The sequence below is a fragment of the Topomyia yanbarensis genome, chromosome 3 (genome assembly GCF_030247195.1).
Source record: "Topomyia yanbarensis strain Yona2022 chromosome 3, ASM3024719v1, whole genome shotgun sequence".
NCBI lineage: Eukaryota > Metazoa > Arthropoda > Insecta > Diptera > Culicidae > Topomyia > Topomyia yanbarensis.
In genome coordinates this window covers 219,098,667-219,123,647 of record NC_080672.1, presented here as the reverse complement: position 1 = coordinate 219,123,647, position 24,981 = coordinate 219,098,667, and the positions used below count along the sequence as shown (strand labels likewise).

General features: G+C 35.3%; 2 protein-coding genes across 2 annotated transcripts in view; one reads left to right on the top strand and one right to left on the bottom strand.

Moving 5' to 3' along the window:
• Window positions 1-24,981, top strand: part of LOC131693880 (uncharacterized) — a 517,149-nt gene that overhangs the window by 321,735 nt on the left and 170,433 nt on the right. The window contains exon 3 of the mRNA XM_058982138.1: window positions 363-456. Within this exon, the coding sequence (XP_058838121.1) occupies window positions 363-456 (94 nt within the window). The remainder of the gene's footprint in view (window positions 1-362; window positions 457-24,981) is intronic.
• LOC131693881 (coiled-coil domain-containing protein AGAP005037) overlaps window positions 1-24,981 on the bottom strand; it is a 1,201,847-nt gene that overhangs the window by 1,147,164 nt on the left and 29,702 nt on the right. The window lies entirely within an intron of this gene.

Here is a 24,981-nt window from a genome sequence, read left to right as displayed (position 1 = left end):
CTATTTTACTTTCGAATAGCTGTAAAAAACAGAATTTAAAAAAAAAATCTACACAATCTGGTTGTATTCAGATTGAAAATTATGAAAAATCAAAAAAAATTGGTGAGCTCATAGGGAAAAGGCAACTTAAATTTTTTAATGTTTTTCATGCGTCGAATAGTTTGCGATTTATCTGTAATTAAAAATGTTTTCGTGTTGATTGTAGTTCGCTAAAGAATACGAGTAAAATGATCGAAGGAATAAAACATTGAGTTCTGAATCTGGCTTGAAATTACTCAGACATAACATGAATATGATAATGATTTATCTTACAGGAAATTTTTGTCTTCGATGAGATAGCTAACATTCTTTATCTTTCCCAGTTCAAAATGAACCACGTGAAATTCAGTTGTGGATTGCCAATACGCCGGGCATGAGTTTCATAAGTTTAGCAATACACGGACAATCGCTATTCAGGTAAGACTATTAAATGTGCTGCAAAGATCTACTGTATCGATTTTGTTCGCTATTTTCGATAAATGTAAGACTAAGTAAAAACCAACGTTATGGGAATTGAAAGACAGATAGGTTTTCTGTAACGAACTACATGAACATTTTCCTAAATTTTCGTTGCGAAATGTTTGATAATTTGACGAAAAACGAATTTCCGAAGACAGGTCGAAAAACCTGTTTTAATCCACCTAGCGGTGCAATTGTGCCTTTCTGATTGCTCTAAACTATGGCACGAAGGCTGTTTATGTTCAACATAATTGTGGAAACGTACATTACATTCTTAGTACACTTTGCACTTATACACAATGGCTTGCCAGCCACGAACTTGATGAGCTACGTGTCGACGGTGAAACACTTGAAATAAAAAATATCATACTTCATTAGCCTAATCAGCATTAGATCAATGTTGTCTGCTTGCTAACTTATTTTGTCATGCGGGGGTGGGTGTGTGACTCTCCAGCTTAAATTGGTATGCTTTGTGATATAGTGGTGGTTCAAAGATGATGGCGTTGAAAGGGAGTGGTATGAGGGCTGGATGGGGTGGTGGTCTGAGGGGTGATTTAAGGAGATTTTTAAGGGAGGGGAGTGAACAGTAGAGGGGGGTGTAACCCCTCTCCGTAAACCATCAACTACGCCCCTGTTAAAATCCAGAAACCTTATGCGAGTCAAAAAAATTAGTTTGACGTTTTTCAGAATGATTGCATAACCTTTCTATATGAGAAAGGCAAAAATGTGCCAAAATCCAAAAAAGTGAATCGTCGTCAAATTTTTTTTTCGAGTTTGTATCAAATCTCGACGTTTCATGCACCTTGAAGACATTTAGCATCAAAAATAAAAATTTTATTTTTAATTTTTCCTATAGTTTATATGAGAAGTTTCTGTGTGGCCGCACTCTTAAATCCGTAATTCCGATCGATCCAAAATTCAATAGCAGCCGATGGGAAGGTTGCACCTTTCATTTGAGACTAAGTTTGGGCAAATCGGTCCAGCCATCTCTGAGAAAAATGAGTGAAATTATTTGACACATACGCACATACATACACACAGACACACACACATACACACATACAGACTTTTTCCGATCTCGACGAACTGAGTCGAATGGGATATGACACTCGGCCCTCCGGGCCGGGATTAGGCTGAAGTTTTTCAGAGTGATTGCATAACCTTTCTATATGAGAAAGGCAAAAACGCGAAAATAATTCCTAATTCTTTTTCAGCTGAATAGGAATTTCAGCATATTGGGTAACGAGCCTACGAGATGCATTTAACTGATACACTCCGCTATGGTTTCTAATATCGTATTTTGGGAAGACAAAAGTGTTAGCACCCAAACCGTTAAATTTAGATTCTTTGGCTATCTTTCTTAGTAATGTTCTGCTAATTTGTTAATCTTAGTTCATTTTGGATGGTCGTTGTTGTTTAGGCCTTGAAGTGTCCCTTGGTGTGGGAAATTTGCTGTTGGTGGCCGGCAATTTTTATAAATGTTCGCTGAAAAATATAACTCCTCGGCTGGACCACTCAAAACAATCTGCAAACAACAACTGGACTGAATTTTGGACACCTTGCTACTGGATGTGATCAATTGCAAGGAAAGGCACTACTTAACACATTACTCGATCGTATTAAAACTCTATGGTTGCACTTAACACTGCACTTGTTGGAATAAAAATAGGGGAGCCCGGGGCTAGTTGGCGGTTGGGGTAAGTTGGCGGAATCCCCTTTTTCTCCGTTTCTATTAGACATATAGCGCTGCCTCTTGTTATGTACCTCAAGTTATGTGAAACCCATTATCCAATGTGTTTTGGTTGCCAAAAATTTTCTTTTGTGGAAGTTGTGGGCAATATTCTGTTTTCGAGCATACCAAGTAGATTTCCTAAATTTTGAACACTTTGGTAGGGGGTGGGCGTAGCGTAGTTGGTAAATTAATTGCTTTGTACTCAGCGCACCTGGGTTCGAGTCCCGACCCAACACATAGGGTTAGAAATTTTTCATAAAAGATTTTTCTAACCCGAAGAGGCGAATGACTTTAAGGTTAAAACCTCTATAATCGAAAACAACGATTTAATCCACCTAGCAGTGAGATGAGAAATTTCTTGCACATATCACTGTTGGATCATTCATTAGTTTGCAGAACTCATGCGAAGTAGGCACTCAACTAGAGGTGGATTGAAAACCGTTGCACGAATAAAATCTCGAATAAACTGAATAAATTATAGAAAATCAATAAAAACGAACGAAATAAAAAAATAAAGCAAAAAATGAAATAAAAGGTGTACAAATTCCTAGAATGAGTAGAATGACTAATGTAAATCAAAATTATAAAATACACGAATCAAATTAGATTAGCTCATTAAATGAAAATTTAAACTACATTTAGAAATAATTATAAGACGATGTACCCCATTAGGCATAAGTACGTTAGGCATACGGACGTTTGGCATACGTACGTTAGGCATAATGGATGTTAGGCCTAAAGGCGTTAGGCATAATGGATGTTAGGCATAATGGAAGATTGGCTAGTGGACGTTAGGCATAAATTACCATATTGAAGTATCACTCAACAGAATTTAACAGAAGCTGATCAAACTCGATCAAAATTTTATTCTACTGTATATACTTGAAGAAATCTTTGCACAAATTAACGAAGCAAACCGAATGCTTGACATACGGATATACAGCCTGTGTGTATTACTCGACGCACAACCGATAAATTGCACGTAACGGAAGCCCCCGAGCGCTCCGACGCAGTCGTGCTACCAGCCAGCGACCAGCTTAGTCGTCCCGGCCCTGCGTTCGGAGGTCGTGAGGGGGTCTTCCCAACTCCCTTCTCAGGCGAGTATTTTGCTTTAAATGACGATCCGCTTCCTGAAAACCTTCTGGTTTCCAGCTTGCCATCGGGTACATCATGTCCTTGCAATTTGTCGGGAAGCTTTGCACATGGCGTCGATGGTTTGCGGTTGTATTACCAAAACGTCAGAGGGCTCAGGACGAAAATCGAGGACTTGTACTTGGCTGCTCTTGACGGTGACTACGATATTTTCGTTCTAACGGAAACTTGGCTTGATGATCGTATTACATCGATGCAGCTCTTCGGGGATTCTTACGCGGTTTATCGTGCGGATCGAGGTGCTCGTAACAGTACCCATGGTCGCGGCGGGGAAGTTTTAATCGCTGTTTCTTCCGCACTTACCTCCTGTGAGTTTGGTGTGGATAGTTCATCAAGCATTGAAGCAGTTTGGACGAAGATAACTACGCAAACGAAGAACTACTTTATTGGAGTTGTTTACATTCCTCCAGAAAAACGACTTGATTGTTCTATTACGCAGTTCCACCTAGACTCCATAGAGCGCGCTTCTTCTCAGGCAGATACAAACGATGTGATGATAGTCCTTGGCGATTTCAACCAACCAGGACTCATGTGGGTGTCATCTGGACGTGGGTACGCTTACCCTAACCCGTTATCCTCGACAACAAATCCTGCCAGCCGCTTACTTCTGGACGGGACGGCTTTTCACGGACTAAGTCAAGTAAGCACGGTTTCCAACCATCAATCTCGTTTTCTTGACCTTGTCTTCGTCAATGAGAATGCTTTGCCTGAGTGTTCAGTGAGTGAAGCTTCCAGTGCGATCGTTCCTTTGGATAACTATCATCCCGCTTTAGAAATATCCATTTCCACCATTAGTTCACCACTATATGAAGAAGCTTTAGCTGTGAATCGTCGTAATTTTCGCAAAACTGATCTAGTAGCTCTACGCCGCTCACTGTTGCTGATTGACTGGAGTGTACTACTTGATCAAGTGGATGTAGATGTTGCAGTTGATCTCTATAACCGATTACTCCTTGACTGTGTTGAAAAATCTGTTCCAAATTATCAACTTCCCAGGAAGCCTCCCTAGTCGAACGCAATGCTTCGGAATCTGAAACGCATTCGTGCCAAAGCTCTACGTGCGTACACAAATCGACGATGCCCTATTCTCAAGCGCTTTTTCGTAATAGCCAGTAATGAGTACCGCTGTTATAATAAACTGCTGTACAAAGGATATGTGAACCACATCCAACAAAACTTACGACGAAATCCGAAGGGCTTCTGGACTTCTGTTAATACGAAGAGGAAGGAAACGGGTCTTCCGTATAGGATGGTTTACAATGGCGAAGTAGCGACTACGACGGCGACAAAGTGTTCTCTATTTGCCAGTTACTTCTCGAGTGTCTTCACTACTGATGCGCCAACTGCCATCGAGCTCGAAAACGCGTCCCGTGATGTTCCCGTTGGTGCGGCGGATATGGATGTATTCACCATTTCAGAACAATCGGTTCTCTCTGCAATACAAAAAACGAAATCGTCGTATGCTCCAGGACTAGGTGTAATGCCTTCAGCTGTTCTGAAAAAATGTTCGGATATTTTAGCGATTCCACTGACGCACCTTTTCAATGTGTCATTTCAGCTGCAAAAATTCCCCGATGATGTTGTTGGAAGTGTTCAGTCATGTTTCCGGTACACAAGAAAGGTGACAAAGGCAACATCGAGAACTACCGGGGAATCACTTCGCTGAGAGTCAAGTCAAAAATTTTCGAATCACTTGTCAACGAGGTGCTGTTCTCTGCTAGTAAACATTACATAAGCACTTGTCAGCACGGATTCTTTCCCGGTCAATCGGTGGAGACGAACCTGGTCTCCTTCACATCCTTTTGTACGGAACAAATGTCCAAGCAACTGCAAGTGGACACGATCTACACAGATCTTAAGGCTGCTTTCGACACTGTTAACCATGAGATACTGCTAACGAAGCTTGATAAACTTGGATGCACTGCCCGATTCTGCCGTTGGCTTCGATCATACCTTGTTCACCGTAAAGTCGTTGTTCAAATTGGTGACAATGAATCTGAGTCCTTTTCCAACCATTCTGGAGTTCCTCAAGGTAGCACACTTGGTCCGCTACTGTTTTCACTGTTCGTGAATGATGTGGCTTTCGTCTTAATGCGTGGAGGGAAACTGTTCTTCGCCGATGACGTGAAAATATTTCTAATTATAAGGAAAGAAACCGATTGCCGTGAGCTAAAGTATCTCGTTGATACCTTTTATAGTTGGTGTAAAAGAAACATGATGGTTCTTAGTGTTGCTAAATGCTTTGTTATCAGCTTTCATCGAACGAGGAACATGTTTAATTTGAATTAATGAATTAATATATTGTCTTCGAATTAATAAATTTTCGTACAGACTGAAATACTATACTAACTTAAACCTATTTTCAATTTGAAGATTTCTCTACTTAAGTTAAAGTCAGAATGATGAAAAACGCTATTGAAGAGCTGACAGCAAACATCTACCGGGTTATTCTGGCCGTACTGCGTGCGATGAGTAGAGCGCCGAAAGAAGTCCATTCTCCGCAGAGACCTACCAGGAACGTTGAAGTCCAGCTTAGCGAGAAGCAGAGGGCAGTCAATGTTGTCAGCGAGAAGATCGAACACAAAAAGTCCCTGCAGAAAAACTCTCCTGTTTCGTAGCGTAGGCAGGTTGATAAGAGCACAACGATGCTCATACGGTGGTAGTTCAAATCGATTTCGCCAGGGAAGCCGTCGAAGGGCATACCGGGCGAAACTCTTTCGCACCCGTTCTATGCGATTAATGTGTACGGTGTGATACGGGGCCCAAACGATAACTCCATACTCTAAAATGCTGCGTACCAGACTAATGTACAGTGCCTTCAGGCAGTAGACGTCGTTGAAATCTTGGGTGTTTCGTTTGATGAGTCCTAGTACTGCGTAGGCTTTTGCAGTTACTGCATTAAAGTGTTCGATGAAACGTAGCTTACGGTCAAGTATAACACCAAGGTCCTTGATTGATGAAACTCGTTTTACTGGGGCAGCGCTCACTGCATACTCAAACGTAATTGGCGAGAGTATTCGTGTGAATGTGATTATGTTGCATTTCTGAATGTTTATAGTCATTCCGTTTCTATCACACCAACTCATGATCCTATCTATGTCCATCTGAAGTGCACAACAATCTACCAGAGTTGTTATGATGCGATAAATTTTCAGATCATCTGCGTACATCACCTTACACGATGTCAATTCGCTGCAAATGTCATTCACAAAGAGCACGAAGAGAAGAGGTCCAAGGTGACTCCCTTGAGGTACACCCGATGTGATGTCGAATGGGTCTGAAAGTACAGTTCCAAGTCGCACAGATGCACTGCGGTTTGTAAGGTACGAGAAGATCCAATTGGTCAGCCAGTCCGGAAATCCGATTCGCCTCAACTTTTCAACAGCTAGCTGATGAGGAAGGCGATCGAAGGCTTTGGAGAAATCTACATACACTGCATCAATTTGTTGTCGTTTCTCTCATTTATCAATCAGCGTTGACACATAGCTCATTAAGTTCGTCGTTGTTGAGCGCTTTCTAACAAACTCATGCTGATCTGTAGAGATGATGTGTTTTACTGCAGGGTAGAGAATATCTAACAGCATACTTTCAAAAACTTTTGGGAGGCAGCTCAGGATTGAAATTCCCCTGTAATTTATGACGTCATGGACGTTACCGGCTTTATGAATTGGTGTTATTAAAGCCTCCTTCCACTTGGCGGGAAAAATACTTTCACCGAGAGAGCGATTGAAAAGCATGGATATCGGTACAGCTAACGATGAAGAGCATTCCTTGACGAAACATGGTTGTATTCCGTCCGATCCTGGTCCCTTTGAACCGTCAACACCACGTAGATTGGTGTACACTTCGCGTTCGGTGAAAGATGTTACAGGCAAATTCAAGAAGAACGTCGGCAGACTACTCAGGTACGATTCAGACAAAGGTGGTGGGTTATTACTTAGCACACTTTGAAAGAAAGACGAGAATAGATTTGCTGACTCCGCAGGTGTCGTTGAGGTCCTGTCACGGTAGTTCACGTTTTCAGGAAAACCACGGGTGGATGTTTTGTTCCGCAAATAAGACCAAAATTGCTTCGGCTCGTCCTTCATGTTACTCTCAAGTCGTGAAACGTATGATCGAAAGCAAGATGCATTCAATGATTGAAATTGTCGCTCTAAATCTCGCACAAATGATTTATCATCTTCACCTCTTTTCCGGAAAAATCGTTTACGAGCCTTCCTTAACCGATTTCGCAGATTGCGCAGCTCATCGTTCCACCAGGGGCGTTTATTTGTGCAACGGCGCTTTCGTCTTCTCAGAGGCATGTGTTGTTGAAAATTAAGTCCAATTCGCGATAAAACCTGTTCACAGCCTCGTCGAGAGTACCCAGTGATAATATTTCAATCCAATTGATGTTTGAGATTCTCGCATTTAGCTCGTCATAATCGCATTGATTGAAATCATACCACACATCTACATCGTCAATCACTGGTGAACCGTAAAGAGTCTCAATGGTCAAAACAAACGGATGATGATGACGATCCAATTCTATTAGCGGTTCGGGTGGTTCTATGATTTTAAAATCACTGGCACTACTTACAAAGGCTAAATCAAGTAATCTTCCATTGTCATTCGTCAGGTAGTTTACTTGTTGTAAACCAGAAGCGATCATAGTTTCGACTAACAATAGCTCGTGCTCAGAGGATGCATTATTAGGGATAAAGCATCCGATTTCGTCATCAAAACTCCAGCAACGGTAAATTATAATCACCGAGAACAACAACCCTAGTGCGATCATCAATGTGATTGAGCAGCTTATCCACACATGCGGCATGCTGCTTATATAAAGCGAGCTCGGAATTTGGTGGTAGGTAAATCACACAAATAACGATAGATACGATCCTACATGTGACTCGAACGGCAATCTGCTCTAGAGACTCAGCCCCATCGATAGCTACAATATTGCTTCGATTGTTTTCTTTATGCCTATCAAAACACCACCACCACGGCTGTGCCGGCTTGTGGAAGAATTTCGATCACAACGATATATTGCATACTCATCGGTCAGCTCAGTATTAAGTATATTGTCGTTGAGCCATGTTTCGGTAAACACCACAACGTCATAATCAGTAATCGAAAGGGCTCCGAAGAGTTCCCGGGTCTTTGACCGGAGACCTCTTGTGTTCTGATAAAAGATTGTGAATGGACGTTTTGTTTCGTTATTGGTAGTCGGGCCGGATTCAGAGCTCTGTGATTTTAATTGCGAGTGTACCGTCTGATTAGTGTTAGCCATTGGCGAGATACATGCAGTGAGCGGGGTAGTGCTGATTGTTGTTGTTATTTGATATCTGCTGTTGTGATTGAAACCGAAACGTAGATCGCGTGTGAAAATCAAACTCACGGAAGATTATTCCCTTCTGCCAGGAGGATTTTAACAGGGAGACCGTTTTCAGCTGTAATCCAACTCCGACTTTGAACGACACGAAGGAAAGTTCTTCAAGATTTTTGCCCTTGGGAACTAACTTACGGACGTCAACAGTCTCGCTGGTGTTGAGGTTTTGCTGCACTAAATTTCGTATGTCTTCCTCTGTAGCCTTCGGGTCAAAACCAGACAGGTAAAGCCAAAACAGTTCTTCGCCTGATTTTTTTACTGCCAGTGGAATTTTCACGTTGGAATCGATGTCTTTGGTGCCTTCATTAACGTTAGGAGAGGAGTGATCAGAATCGCCGTCCGGGGACGTTTTCGGGAGCTGCTGGAGCTACCCTTACGGCTGATTTTTTCGTTTAGCACGGCTGGAATGTGCTGCAAAATTTTATTTATCTTTGCGCTATTCTGCTCCATCTCATTCCTAAGCTCCAACAGTGCCTTATTGTGTTCAACACTAATGGCGTCCATGGCATTGTTGGTTGATGAGATGGTTTGCCGAAAGTAGCATTTTGCATCATTTTCGAACAGGCATTGCACATCCAGAATAGGTTGGAAGATTTTGCGATTGAATCACGTATGGCAGTAGATTGTTTTAAACACTTTAGATGGAATGAAGATGTACAAAATCCGCTGCATAGGATTTCATCTGCTTTATCCAATTCGCAAGTGCAAGCAAAACAAACCGAAGAGGCATCCATTGTTTGAGCTTACTCAGGAAAAAGCAGAAATATATTTTCGTTGAATTCGTTTAATTGGCGGCTCGGGATAAGTGTACTCCAGATGTGACGGACGTAGTACAGGTTGAGGCGTAGGATTAAAACGTCGAACGTAGTGAAACCGGTTTAAAATACAGAAAAACACTGATTAGAACACGGGTAAGTTACACAATCAACAATATTATTTACCTTGAACGTCAAGAATTTCAACTACAACATCGCTGGATTGCAGCTGAGTGCAATGCGTTGATCATGTTAAAGATTTGGGCGTCATCCTTGATGAAAGGCTAACGTACACCCATCACTTCTCAGCGATCATTGACAAAGCTAATCGTCTACTAGGTTTAATGTTCAAAATATCCAACGAATTCCGGGACCCTTTGTGCTTCAAAGCGTTGTATTGTTCGCTGGTGCGCTCACAATTGGAATTCGCAAACGTCGTCTGGTGCTCCTACCATGCAACTTGGAGCCAAAGAATTGAAGCCGTCCAGCGCAGATTCATAAGATATGCGTTACGTCAATTGCATTGGAATGATCCGCTGAACTTGCCGCCATACGAAGACCGTTGTCGATTACTAGGACTGCACACTTTAGAAGATCGTAGACACGCGTCGCAAGCTACCTTCGTATCTAAGCTTCTTCTCGCCGAATATGATGTTCCCGATCTTCTATCACAAATTAACCTCTACGCACCAACCCGTGTCCTTCGTCCTCGAACACTGCTGCAGACTGAAATGCGTAACACTAACTACGCTGCCAACAGCCCGATACTAGCAATGGTCTGTCGCTTCAACGATTTTACCGACAACTTCGACTTCGTCATTAGTTCTGCACAGTTTAGAAATCGTTTGTTATCACTTTAGGTTAATTATTTGTAATTTAGTTCATTAAGACTCATTGTCAGATGGACGTAAATTGTTAAATATAAAAATAAATATAAATATAAATATAAATATAAATATAAATATAAATATAAATATAAATATAAATATAAATATAAATATAAATATAAATATAAATATAAATATAAATATAAATATAAATATAAATATAAATATAAATATAAATATAAATATAAATATAAATATAAATATAAATATAAATATAAATATAAATATAAATATAAATATAAATATAAATATAAATATAAATATAAATATAAATATAAATATAAATATAAATATAAATATAAATATAAATATAAATATAAATATAAATATAAATATAAATATAAATATAAATATAAATATAAATATAAATATAAATATAAATATAAATATAAATATAAATATAAATATAAATATAAATATAAATATAAATATAAATATAAATATAAATATAAATATAAATATAAATATAAATATAAACTAAAATAGATTCAATGTGTTTGTTAAAATAAGGAGGTTTTATGCCTGTTGGAGAGAGATTTTGAATGAATCCTAGCTCCAGGAGGCTTTTACCTGCTTCAAATAAATATATAAAACAAAATAATAAAATCAATCTCATTTGTATTAAGGCAAGCAATAAATATCGCGTTTCGTGTTTTTCATTTTGCTGCCTATCGAAGGTATGCAATATTATACATCAAAGCTTCTAACCCGCAAAATGAGCATAAGGTTAAAATCTCTACAATAAAGAAAACCTTGCAATTATTTTTAAATTTTTTTGTGAATTATGCCGATCGTCCATTAATTCTAACGTACATTATGCCACTCGTCCATTGTGCCTAACGTATATTAGGCCAATCGTCCATTATGCCTAACGCCCCTTGTGCGTATCGTATTTATGCCTAACGTACTTATGCCTAACGCATTTATGCTTAACTTCGCGCACCCGTTATAAGACTAATAGAATAAATTTACTCAAACTAAAAAATTGAATGAAATAAAAACCTGTTTTAATCCACCTAGTGGTGCAATTGTGCCTTTCACATTTGTCCAAACTACGATTCCATGGTTGGTTATGTTCAATACAACGGTGGAAATGAATATTACATATTCAGTACGATTTGCTTATACATACAATGGATCGACAGCAACGATCTTGAGATACTATGTGTCGACACTGAAATATCGCTTGAAACCAGCGGCGGATCAAGGAAGAGGATCCGGGGGGTACGAACCTTGCCGACAATTTTCAACTTGTTAAGAAATTTTAAACTAGTTTCAATTTTAAAGTAGCAACCCCTCATTGCATACACCTACACACTTAATTTATATTACTGGGTACAGTAATATTTTGCTGGGGTTTTGAACAGCAAACCGTTCGGAAATCAATTCAGTAAAACAATTCCGTTACCAAATTCTCCGCAATTCGTTCTCTCCAAACGTCAAAAAATACTGGTCAGTCAGCAGTTTTCTCTGAAATTGGCGACTTGACAGATGATTTGCTGTACCTATTTTGTAAGTTTTTGACGAGGTTCGGTAATGTTGGTACAATTTTGCCGAACAATCAGTCAGTATTTCACTGGATAATGTTTATGTACCGAAAAAAACAGAAGTGCTGATAAATTCAGTGAAAAATATTGCGGGTTTCTGCAAATTGTTCGAAAAATGACTGAGAATCGCTAAAAAATGAAAACTATACCGCAATTTTTTAAACCATTTGCTGTCAGCTCCGTAAAAATATCACTTTACTGTTCAAATCATCAAAAGAAATTACTGAACAACTTTTGGCTGGCTAAGTGTGTACCTACGCCTAAATAAGTTAAAAAAAATCGCCGGGATTAGGTTGACGATTTTTAGAGTGATTGCATAACCTTTCTATCTGAGAAAGGCAAAACGGTGCCAAAGTTCAAAAAAGTCAATCTTCGTCAAAAAATTTTTTTCGAGATTACATCAAATCTCAACGTTTCATGCATTTTAAAGTCATTTGGCATCCAAAATACAAATTCGATTTTGAAATTTTCCCTTACTCCCCCCTTTGAGAATTTTTCATTTCAGTTTTTATGGGAATATGTTGTGTGGTCGCACTTTTCAACCCGTAATTCCAGAACCAGAAGTCCAATCAACAAAAAATTCAACAGCAGCCGATAGGAAGGTTGTACCTTTCATTTGAGACTAAGACTGTGCAAATCGGTCCAGCCATCTCTGAGAAAAAAGGTGACTTTTTTCCACATACACACAGACATTTTCCGATCTCGACGAGCTGATTCGAATGGTATATGACTCCCGGCTCTCCGGGCCGGGTTTAGGTTGACGATTTTTAGAAAGATTGCATAACCTTTCGATTTGAGAAAGGCAAAAAAGGATTACTGAACATGAAATAAATAAAATTAAAGATAAAAACAAAATGAATTAAATGAATCAAATGATTCAAATAAATCAATGCACCAAATGAATCAATTTGATTAAGTTCTATACAAACCAATGAATAATTTATTGAATCCAGTGAATATAAGGAATCAAATAAATGAAATGGATCAAATGAACAAAATGAATAAAATAAAAAATAAATGAAATTAATAAATAAAACAAACGAATCAAGTAAACAAACTGAACCAAATTGATAAAATGAATAAAAAGAAGAATAAAACGCATTGATTAAAATGAAAAATTAAAGATGTTAAAAGGTTATAAATTAATAGAGAAAAAAATAAATTGTGTCGAATAAATTATTAGGCCGAAATCAATAAAACTGAAAAAATAGTCTAATTATTCAATTGAAGAAACTGAACAAAATGTATGAACTGGGAAAAATGAATAGGATGCATAGAATGAAAACAGTGAATAAAATAATTCAAATGAATTATATGAGTAAAATGCACGAAAAGAATATACTGATTAGGGTGAATCCAAAGAATGAAACGAATATAATAGATAAAATGAACGCAGATGAACAAAATGAATAAAAAATGCTGAATGAAATAATTAATTAAAATACAATGATCATATATTTAAAGTTAAAAAAACATTTTTGTATAATGAAAATGAATAAAGCGGATTGTACGAATTTGAGAACCATTGCATCAGAAAGTTATGAAATGTTTTTGAAAAGCCCAGCTTCAGACTTTCTATGGCTTTCAAGAGCCGTGAACAGAGAGCGACAGAGGGAGAATGCGATGAAAAAGACAAATAGATATCTCCAAGTTTTCATTTGCATTAAAATAAATAGTGTGAAGTGTCTAGGCTATGTCGACAACATAAAGGCGTGCATTCAGTTGATTATTATGCAGTCTCTTTCCAGTAGGGTTCGTCGCGGTGCGGATGTGGGCGGTAAATGGATTGTCCGCACCGCAACCGCAAAAAAAATAATAAAACCGCACCGCTTACCGCAACCGCACTTTATTTACCGCACCGCACCGCGGTGTTGAAAAATTGTACATTTGTGTAACCATATATGATAAAATGTTATTCTTATTCACACGAAATTTAACTTTAAGAGACTCCTCAGAATGTAATGTTTATGAAAAAAATCAACTTTTGCATTTTCTATTAATAAAATTCCGTACATTTTAATGCAAACATTATACATTCAAAAACGTTCTACTGCAGTAATAGGAAAACTTTTATTTTAGCAACCCTTCAGTTAATTGAAGAATGTGGAATAAAACGCTTTTAATCCACCTAACAGTGTGATGAGACATTTCTTATAACTCTTATCACTCTCTTCGGATATTATATCGTTTGAGAACATTTAGACTCAGAGAATCGCTCAAATCAGCATAGGACAACATAAGTGCTAGAAATCTCAAACCAAATCGATGGAAAAGCGAAAAACCTGTTTTAATCCACCTAGCGGTGCAATTGTGCCTTTCTGATTGCTCTAAACTATGGCACGAAGGCTGTTTATGTTCAACATAATTGTGGAAATGTACATTACATTCCTAGTACACTTTGCACTTATACACAATGGCTTGCCAGCCACGAACTTGATGAGCTACGTGTCGACGGTGAAACACTTGAAACAAAAAATATCATACTTCATTAGCTTAATAAGCATTACATCAATGTTATCTGCTTGCTAACTCATTTTGTCATGCGGGGGTGGGTGTGTGACTCCCCAGCTTAACAGTTATGTGTCCAATCAAAAAAACACCTTTAACAGGCCAACGAGGGTACCCGGGTACCCACAAATTGAAATGCTCATTACTACGGCTTCCTTTAACCGATTTGGACACTTTTAGATATTTTGGAGTCATTAACTCGTTCACTTTTTGATTCTGTGCAATAGAACCGGAATAATGGATCTGGTTTTTTGGTAATCCGGATTTTCCGGAGTAATATTCCAATACTACGATATGATTTGTAAATTTAATTAATGTACTAGCAATATGAGTATCAAAAGTCTTCAAATTGTCTCGGAAGTCTGTTTATTATTGTTACGGGATACAATGGCAATTTGAAAAATGGAATTGGAATGGAATGGCCACTCACGGCCCCATGGGAACCTGCTCCGGAATGTCCGTTCCGGAGTCAAATCACCAAATGATTCCAAAACCACGAGATACAGCCTACTGATGCAATTCCAAGAATTTTGATACCCATATTGCTAGTATTCCATTGAAGTTCGCAAACAGTACCCCAGCACTGGAACCTGTTTCCGGAAACCTGGATTCCCGGGAACCAAATGAAGTAACCCGATTCATTTTTACCAAGTCCAAAAGTGGATGAGTTCCTGAATCCAAAACGGCCAAAAGTATCGAAATCGGTTGGATATTACCTTAGTTACGGGCATTTTAGTTTTGTGGGTACCCGGGTACCCACGTCGGCCTGTTACGTAGTAAAAAAATTCAGGAGCCCCTCCTCACTCCCACCCTTACTATATCAACAATATTATTAACCCAAAAGCTTGACTTAGTGAAGTTCTAAGATGTCACAAAGTTTCAATTTTCAGCTATGGATAAAACATAGGAATTTAATTAATTGAAACTTAAAAAGGTACCCGGGTACCGCGTCGGACACACAACGGTTAAATTGGTATGCTTTGTGATATATGTATTGTTTGTTATTGGTAGTTACAAGGAGTTGAAAATCAATAATTTTAGACATTTTAAACGCACATTGGGATGAAAATGCGCCAAGTTGAATAAATTTCAACTTTTCACAGATAAATATTGTTTGTTATTGCGAGTTACGACGTGTTGAAAATCCATAGTTTTAGACATTTTAAACGCACATTGGGAAGAAAATGCGTCAAATTCGGAAATTTTTCAATTTTCCACAGATATATATATATATATATACAGGGTGTTTGGTTCATGGTTAAGAATCTCTCGGGGGGTGATAGACTGCCATATTTGGAGAAAAAAATTGTTCTACACATACCATCAAATCTCAACCGTTACAGAGTTATTGAACTTTTTGTGTAAAAAACTTATTTGTCTTAAAATACCTCTAACTTTAAAAGTATACTTTGTATTTTAAATACTTCAGTTCCATTCGAAAGGTGAGAAAATTTCCTATTGAATGGTGTTCTCATATCTTTTAAGTAATTAGTTTTAATTACCTTTTAGCTGTAAAGTAGTTAAAAGTTAGTGTTTTTGAGGAGGTTTTTGCTAATTTTCTCGAAATAATGAACTGTGATTATAGCAATATCCATTATCCAAAAGTTGGGTTTTAGGACGATTCATAATTTGTTCTTGGACGTCGTATTTCTATCTCTTCTCATTTCTTTGTAATTTCATTACTATACTTTTCCAGTAACCGACTTGCAAGTGCTTAAAAGACTCTAATCTAAAAAATATGCTTTATATCGTTATTTACAAGATTTCATTGGAAAGCTGAGAAAATGTGCTATCAGTGTATGTACAAATATCTTTTAGTTAAGTGTACTAAATGATTTTTTACTAACGAAATAACTCAAAATTTGTGCTTTTGGAGAGTTTTTTAATTATTCTAATTATTAATCAACAAAATTTATCGTTACTATTGTTCATACGATGCCCCTTAATGTTCTCTATAACTTTTTATTTGACACTTTGTCTAAAGCTCTTTTCATTTTGCTGCTATTTAATAGTTAACACAGTATGAGCTCGCCACAAATGTAGTGGGTTCGAAATCGTTATTTTTCCACATGAAACGATGTGATAAAAACGATTTTGCGTCGAAACCAAAAGAGATAATTGAATGGAGTCAAAGAAAGAACTGTAGAACTTGCTGAGGTGCATTATTTCCATGATAATAATGGTGCTGTTTATTATTTACTATTTTAAGAAAATTAACGAAAATGCTAATAATAGCACTAACTTTAAACTAATTTACTTTCAAAAGAATACTAAATTCACTTAACTGTAAGGTATTAATGCATTTTTCACTGTAAAATTTTCCTAGCTATCGAATAAAAAGAAAAAAAAGTACAATAAGTGCCATAATTTTTCAATTAGAGCTGGTACTAGTGAAAATGAGATAAAAATATCCAAGTTGAATAACCCAAAATCATGAAAATAAGAAAAGGTAAGTGCATCATGTCAAAGAACAAATTAAGCAGCGCATCAAGACTAACAAACTGAATTATTAAAATGATGAGGTTAACTATTAGGATTTTCAAGAAATGAACGAAAAATCGTTCAAAATTGTTTAATTTTCAATAAATTACTTTGAAAAGGCTACCCTAACTCATTAGCTGAAACATGTGAGGGCATCACTCAATGAGAAATTTTCTCACATTTCGAATGGATCTAAAACATTTAAAATACAAAGTATACTTTTAAAGTTAGAGGTATTTTCAGACAAATAAGTTTTTTATACAAAAAGTTCAATAAGTCTGTAACGGTTGAGATTTGATGGTATGTGTAGAACAATTTTTTTCTCCAAATATGGCAGTCTATCACCCCCCGAGAGATTCTTAACCATGAACCAAACACCCTGTATATATATATATATATATATATATATATATATATATATATATATATATATATATATATATATATATATATATATATATATATATATATATATATATATATATATATATATATATATATATATATATATATATATATATATATATATATATATATATATATATATATATATATATATATATATATATATATATATATATATATATATATATATATATATATATATATATATATATATATATATATATATATATATATATATATATATATATATATATATATATATATATATATATATATATATATATATATATATATATATATATATATATATATATATATATATATATATATATATATATATATATATATATATATATATATATATATATATTGTTTGTTATTACTAGTTACGAGGAGTTGAAAATCAATAGTTTTAGACATTTTAAACGCACATTGGGAAGAAAATGCGTCAAAATCGAAAAATTTTACTTTTCACAGATAAATATTGTTTGTTATTGCGAGTTACGAGGAGTTGAAAATCATTAGTTTCATACATTTTAAACGCACATTGGGAAGAAAATGCGTCAAAATCCAAAAAAATTGACTTTTCACAGATAGATATTGTTTGTTATTGCGAGTTACGAGGATTTTAAAATCAATAGTTTTGTAAATTTTAAACGCACATTGGGAAGAAAATGCGTCAAATTCGTAAATTTTTCAACTTTCTACAGATAAATATTGTTTGTTATTGCTAGTTACGAGGAGTTGAAAATCAATAGTTTTAGACATTTTAAACGCACATTGGGAAGAAAATGCGTCAAAATCGAAAAAAAAAATTGACTTTTCACAGATAGATATTGTTTGTTATTGCGAGTTACGAGGAGTTGAAAATCAATGGTTTTATACAATTTAAACGCACATTGGGAAGAAAATGCGTCAAAATCGAAAATTTTTCAAATTTTCACAGATAAATATTGTTTGTTCTTGCGAGTTACGAGGAGTGGAAAATCAATAGTTTTAGACATTTTAAACGCACATTGGGAAGGAAATACGTTAAAATCGAAAAATTTTCTACTTTTCACAGATAGATATTGTTTGTTATTGCGAGTTACGAGAAGTTGAAAATCAAGAGTTTTAGACATTTTAAACGCACATTGGGAAGAAAATGCGTCAAAATCGAAAAATTTTCAACTTTTCACAGATAAATATTGTTTGTTATTGCGAGTTACAAGGAGTTGAAAATCAATAGTTTTAGACATTTAAATGCACATTGGGAAGTAAATGCGTCAAAATCGAAATAAAAAACAACTTTTCACAGATAAATATTATTTGTTATTGTGATTTACGAGGAGTTGAAAATCAATGGTTTTAGACATTTTAAACACACATTGGAAAGAATATGCGTCAAAATTGAAAAATTTTCAACTTTCCACAGATAAATATTGTTTGTTATTGCGAGTTGCGAGGAGTTGAAAATCAATAGTTTTAGGCATTTTAAACGCACACTGGGGAGAAAATGTGTCAAAATCGAACAATTTTACTTTTCACAGATAAATATTGTTTGTTATTGCTAGTTACGAGGAATTGAAAATCATTAGTTTTATACATTTTAAACGCACATTGGGAAGGAAATGCGTCTAAATCGAAAAATTTTCAACTTTTCACAGATAAATATTGTTTGTTATTGCGAGTTGCGAGGAGTTGAAAATCAATAGTTTTAGGCATTTTAAACGCACATTGGGAAGAAAATGTGTCAAAATCGAACAATTTTACTTTTCACAGATAAATATTGTTTGTTATTGCTAGTTACGAGGAATTGAAAATCATTAGTTTTATACATTTTAAACGCACATTGGGAAGGAAATGCGTCTAAATCGAAAAATTTTCAACTTTTCACAGATAAATATTGTTTGTTATTGCGAGTTGCGAGGAGTTGAAAATCAATAGTTTTAGGCATTTTAAACGCTCATTGGGAAGAAAATGTGCCAAACTGAATAAATTTCAACTTTTCACAGATAAATATTGTTCGTTATTGCGAGTTACGAGGAGATGAAAATCAATAGTTTTAGACAATTTTAACGCACATTGGGAAGTAAATGCATCAAAACCGAAATTTTTTTTCAATTTTTCACAGATAAACAATGTTTATTATGAGTTACGAGGAGTTGAAAATTAATAGTTTTAGACATTTTAAACGCACATTGGAAAGTATATGCGTCAAAACCGAAAATTTTTCAACTTTCCACAGATAAATATTGTTTGTTATTGCGAGTTACGAGGAGTTGCAAAAAATAGCTTTAGACATTTTAAACGCACATTGGGAACTCAATGCGTCAAAATTGAAAATTTTTCATTTTTCACAGGTAGATTTTGTTTGTTATTGCTAGTTACGAGGAGTTGAAAATTAATAGTTTTGGACATTTTAAACGCACACTGAGAAGTAAATGCGCCAAATAAAAAAAATCAACTTTTTACGAGAAATATTGTTTGTTATTGTGAGTTACGAGGAGTTGAAAATCAATAGCTTTAGACATTTTAAACGTACATTGTAAAGTATATGCGTCAAAATCGAAAAATTTTCGACTTCTCACAGATAAATATTGTTTGTTATTGCGAGTTACGAGGAGTTGCAAACAAATAGTTTTAGACATTTTAAACGCAAATTGGGAATTAAATGCGTCAAAATGGAAAAATTTTCAACTTTTCACAGATAAATATTGTTTGTTATTGTTAGTTACGAGGAGTTGAAAATCAATAGATTTAGACATTTTAAACGCACATTGGAAAGAAAATGCGTCAAAATCGATAAATTTTCAACATTTTACAGGTAAATATTGTTTGTTATTGCGAGTTACGAGGAGTTGAAAATCAATAGGTTTAGACATTTTAGACGCACATTGGGAAGAAAATGCGCCAAACTGAATAAATTTCAACTTTTCACAGATAAATATTGTTTGTTATTGTGAGTTACGAGGAGTTAAAAATCAATAATTTTAGACATTTTAAACACACATTGCCTCAAATTCGATTTTTTTTTAACTTTCCACAGATAAATATTGTTTGTTATTGCGAGTTACGAGGAGTTGAAAATCAATAGTTTTAGACATTTTAAACGCACATTGGAAAGTAAATGCGTCTAAATCGATTTTTTTTTAATTTTTCACAGTTAAATATTGTTTGTTATTGCGAGTTACGACGAGTTGAAAATCAATAGTTTTAGACATTTTAAACGCACATTGGGATGAAAATGCGCGAAATTGAAAAAAATTTCAACATTTCACAGATAAATATTGTTTTTTATTGCGAGTTACGAGGAGTTGAAAATCAATAGTTTTAGACATTTTTAACGCACATTGGGAAGAAAATGAGTCAAAATCGAATTTTTTTTCAATTTTTTGCAGATAAATATTGTTTGTTATTGTGAGTTACGAGGAAAATCAATAGTTATAGACATTTTAAACGCATATTAGAAAGCATATGCGTCAAAATCAAAAAAAATTCAACTTCTCACAGATAGATATTGTTTGTTATTGCGAGTTACGAAGAGTTGAAAATCAATAGGTTTAGACATTTTAAACGCACATTGGGAAGAAAATGCGCGAAATTGAAAAAAAAATTTCAGCATTTCACAGATAAATATTGTTTGTTATTGCGAGGTACGAATAGTTGAAAATCAATAGTTTAGACATTTAAACGCACATTGGGAAGAAAATACGTCAAAATCGAAAAATTTTCAACTTTTTAGAGCTAAATATTGTTTGTTCTTGCGAGCTACGACGTGTTGAAAATCAATAGTTTTAGACATTTTAAACGCACATTGGGGGGATTTACCTCCGCCAAAATCTAAAAAAATCAACTTTTCACAGATAAATATTGTTTGTTATTGCTAGTTACAAAGAGTTGAAAATCAATAGTTTTAGACAATTTAAACGCACATTGGAAAGTAAATGCGTAAAAAATAAAAAGATTTCAACTTTCCACAGATAAATATTGTTTGTTATTGCGAGTTGCGAGGAGTTGAAAATCAATAGTTTTTGAGATTTTAAACGCACACTGGGAAGTAAATGCGCCAAATCAAAAAAAATTCAACTTTTCACGATAAATATTGTTTGTTACTGCGAGTTACGAGGGGAAAATGTACTTTTGCATATAAAATATTTAAAATAATCCATAAAGAATTGTAAAACGATCCATAAAAAAGTTGTCCATGTTCCATAAAACAAAACTGAAAATCCATAAAACAGTGTGAATGATCCATAAAAAGGGGTGATTTGATCCATAGATTATGTAAAATTGAACCATAAAATGGTCGCAAAAGAGCACTAAAATAGTAATAAAAGAGCAATTAAAATCAACAAATGCCCCATAAAAATATTGGAAATGTTCCATAAAATGATACATTTTGCGCCATAAATTAACTGACATTGATCCATAGAATATTAACAATGTACATTAAAACATGTCGATATGTTCCATAATATCGACAAAAATGTTCCACGGTATTACAAAATGGAGCAATAAAATGTCAGAAAAAGTTCCATAAATTTGATGAAAATGTTTGCTAAATAATTTTTCTTGGTCCATAGAAGATGTAAAAATGAACATTAGAAATGATTCATATATCGAACGTTAAGTTATTGTTCATGGATATTTACAAAACGATCCATAAGAAAATAAGTTGTGCTTAATAGTTCTCATAACAGTAACAGTGTTTTAACAAGTGAGCTTATACTGGGAGGTAGCGTGATGCGGCTTGGCCGCATATCCGAGGCCAAGGATCCGAAGCGGCGCAAAGCCGCTGAGGATCCGTTGGACGAGGCATTGATTAACCCGTAGCTGGAATTGCAAGCAAACCTGTGGTCCGCTCGTTTGCCCGGTTTACTTAAACATAGGGGCTATAGCTAGTTAAAAGCCGACTGAGCGGCAGCGAAGTCGGACAGTACACTAGAAAGCGATGTGGCGTAGCCACATTAGTTCGTTTATAAAGTGTCCGTTTTCGCTTCAGATATTTATTCAGCTAGTATTTGCGACTCATGCCAGCCCGTATCAGTGGTCTAAAACCTCTCAGCGCTCTAATATCATAAATACCCTGACGTTTAAAGAGTTGCCATAATGATTTCAGGTTAGCTAAGGTCAGTTAGCTGACTAGTGGGATACGGAAGCTGAAGTTTAACTGTAATGTATGCATTGTTTGTTGTAGTTTGACATTACAACCAAATGTAATAAACTTTATTATTAGTTCGAATAGCAAAAATTTCGCATGAATTCATTAAATTTAATTCTTTTCTAGTGCATAAGCACATATTGATGGATCGTTTTACATTTTCTTTTCTATGGATCGTTTTGTAAATATCCATGAACAATAATTTAACGTTCGATATATGAATCATTTCTAATGTTCATTTTTACATCTTCTATGGACCAAGAAAAAATATTTAGCAAACATTTTCATCAAATTTATGGAACTTTTTCTGACATTTTATTGCTCCATTTTGTAATACCGTGGAACATTTTTGTCGATATTATGGAACATATCGACATGTTTTAATGTACATTGTTAATATTCTATGGATAAATGTCAGTTAATTTATGGCGCAAAATGTATCATTTTATGGAACATTTCCAATATTTTTATGGGGCATTTGTTGATTTTAATTGCTCTTTTATTACTATTTTAGTGCTCTTTTGCGACCATTTTATGGTTCAATTTTACATAATCTATGGATCAAATCACCCCTTTTTATGGATCATTCACACTGTTTTATGGATTTTCAGTTTTGTTTTATGGAACATGGACAACTTTTTTATGGATCGTTTTTCAATTTTTTATGGATCATTTTTGTTGTTTTAGCGGCGCAAAGTTAGGGCTGCCAGTTACGAGGAGTTGCAAACTAATAGTTTTAGACATTTTAAACACACATTGGAAAGTAAATGCGTCAAAATTGAAAAAATTTCAACTTTTCACAGGTAAATATTGTTTGTTTTGCTAGTTGCGATGAGTTGAAAATCAATAGTTTTGGACATTTTAAACGCACACTGGGAAGTAAATGCGCCAAATCAAAAAAAAATCAACTTTTCACAGAAAAATATTTTTTGTTATTGCGAGTTACGAGAAGTTGAAAATCAATAGTTTTCGACATTTTAAACGCACATTGGGAAGTAAATGCGTCAAAATCGAAAAAATTTCAACTTTTCACAATTAAATATTGTTTGTTATTGCGACTTACGACGGGTTGAAAATCAATAGTTTTAGACATTTTAAACGCACATTGGGAAGAAAATGCGTCAAAATCGAAATTTTTTCTACTTTTCACAGATAAATATTGTTTGTTATTGCGAGTTACGAGTAGTTGAAAATCAATAGTTTTAGATATTTTAAACGCACATTGGGAAGTAAATAAGTCAAAATCGATTTTTTTTTCAATTTTTGCAGATAAATATTGTTTGTTATTGTGAGTTACGAGGAGTTGAAAATCAATAGTTTTAGAAATTTTAAACGCATATTGGAAATTATATGCGTCAAAATCGAAAAAAAAATCAACTTTTCACAGATAGATATTGTTTGTTATTGCGAGTTACGAGGAGTAGAAAATCAATAGGTGTAGACATTTTAGACGCACATTGGGAAGAAAATGCGCCGAATTGAACAAATTTCAACTTTTCGCAGATAAATATTGCTTGTTATTGCGAATTACGAGGAGTTGAAAACCAATAGTTTTAGACATTTTTAACACATTGGGAAGTAAATGAGTCAAAATCGATTTTTTTTTCAATTTTTCGCAGATAAATATTGTTTGCTATTGCGAGTTACGAGGAGTTGAAAATCAATAGTTTTAGACATTTTAAACGCACATTGGGAAGAAAATTCGCCAAATCCAACTTTTTACTGCTAAATATTGTTTGTTCTTGCGAGCTACGACGTGTTGAAAATCAATAGTTTTAGACATTTTTTAACACATTATGAACATCTAAGTTGGAAACACCGTGCCACACGGTATCAACAACGCGCATTCGTAAATTACACACCGTGTTTTTCACGATAATCGCGGTCCAGTTTACGACGAATAGACGAGTGAAGTGGTTCTGCAGTGAATAACAGTGAAAATTTGGTGAAAATCGATAAAGAAACGGCTGAAATAAGTGGATTTTAGTTTTACCCACGTGGTACTATAGGTAAACAAACAGCCATCGCAGTGGTTGCCCGGCCGGGTTTTCATTCGCCGCTGTGGATGCCGGTCACGAGTGTGACGATGGTGCGCTGAACCGGGGATATTTTTCCATCCGTAAAAAACCGTGAAAAGTTTTGAAAAAATTAGAATAATTTTGACTTGCGATTTGGTGGTGCTTTAGTATAGTACAGTGCGTATCAACAAATTTGGACGTTACAGTGTGTGCCAAAAGTGTTGGAACGGTCAAATTGGTGAAATTGGAAAAGTTCGTTTTTCTTGGCGAATTTGAAAAAGAGCACTTCTGTTGGCTACGTAGAAGCGGAAAAAGGGTAGTTGTGATTCTGCTTGCCTACAGTGTGTCCCAAAATTGTGGGAACACCGAAAAATTCGACGTTGAAGGGGCAAATAAGGTAAGATCTTTCCTTTCTTCACCTTTTTTGTCCATTTGGGGTTGGTATCGGGTGACCGTTTTTACCAACGTCCAGTGGTGTAATCCA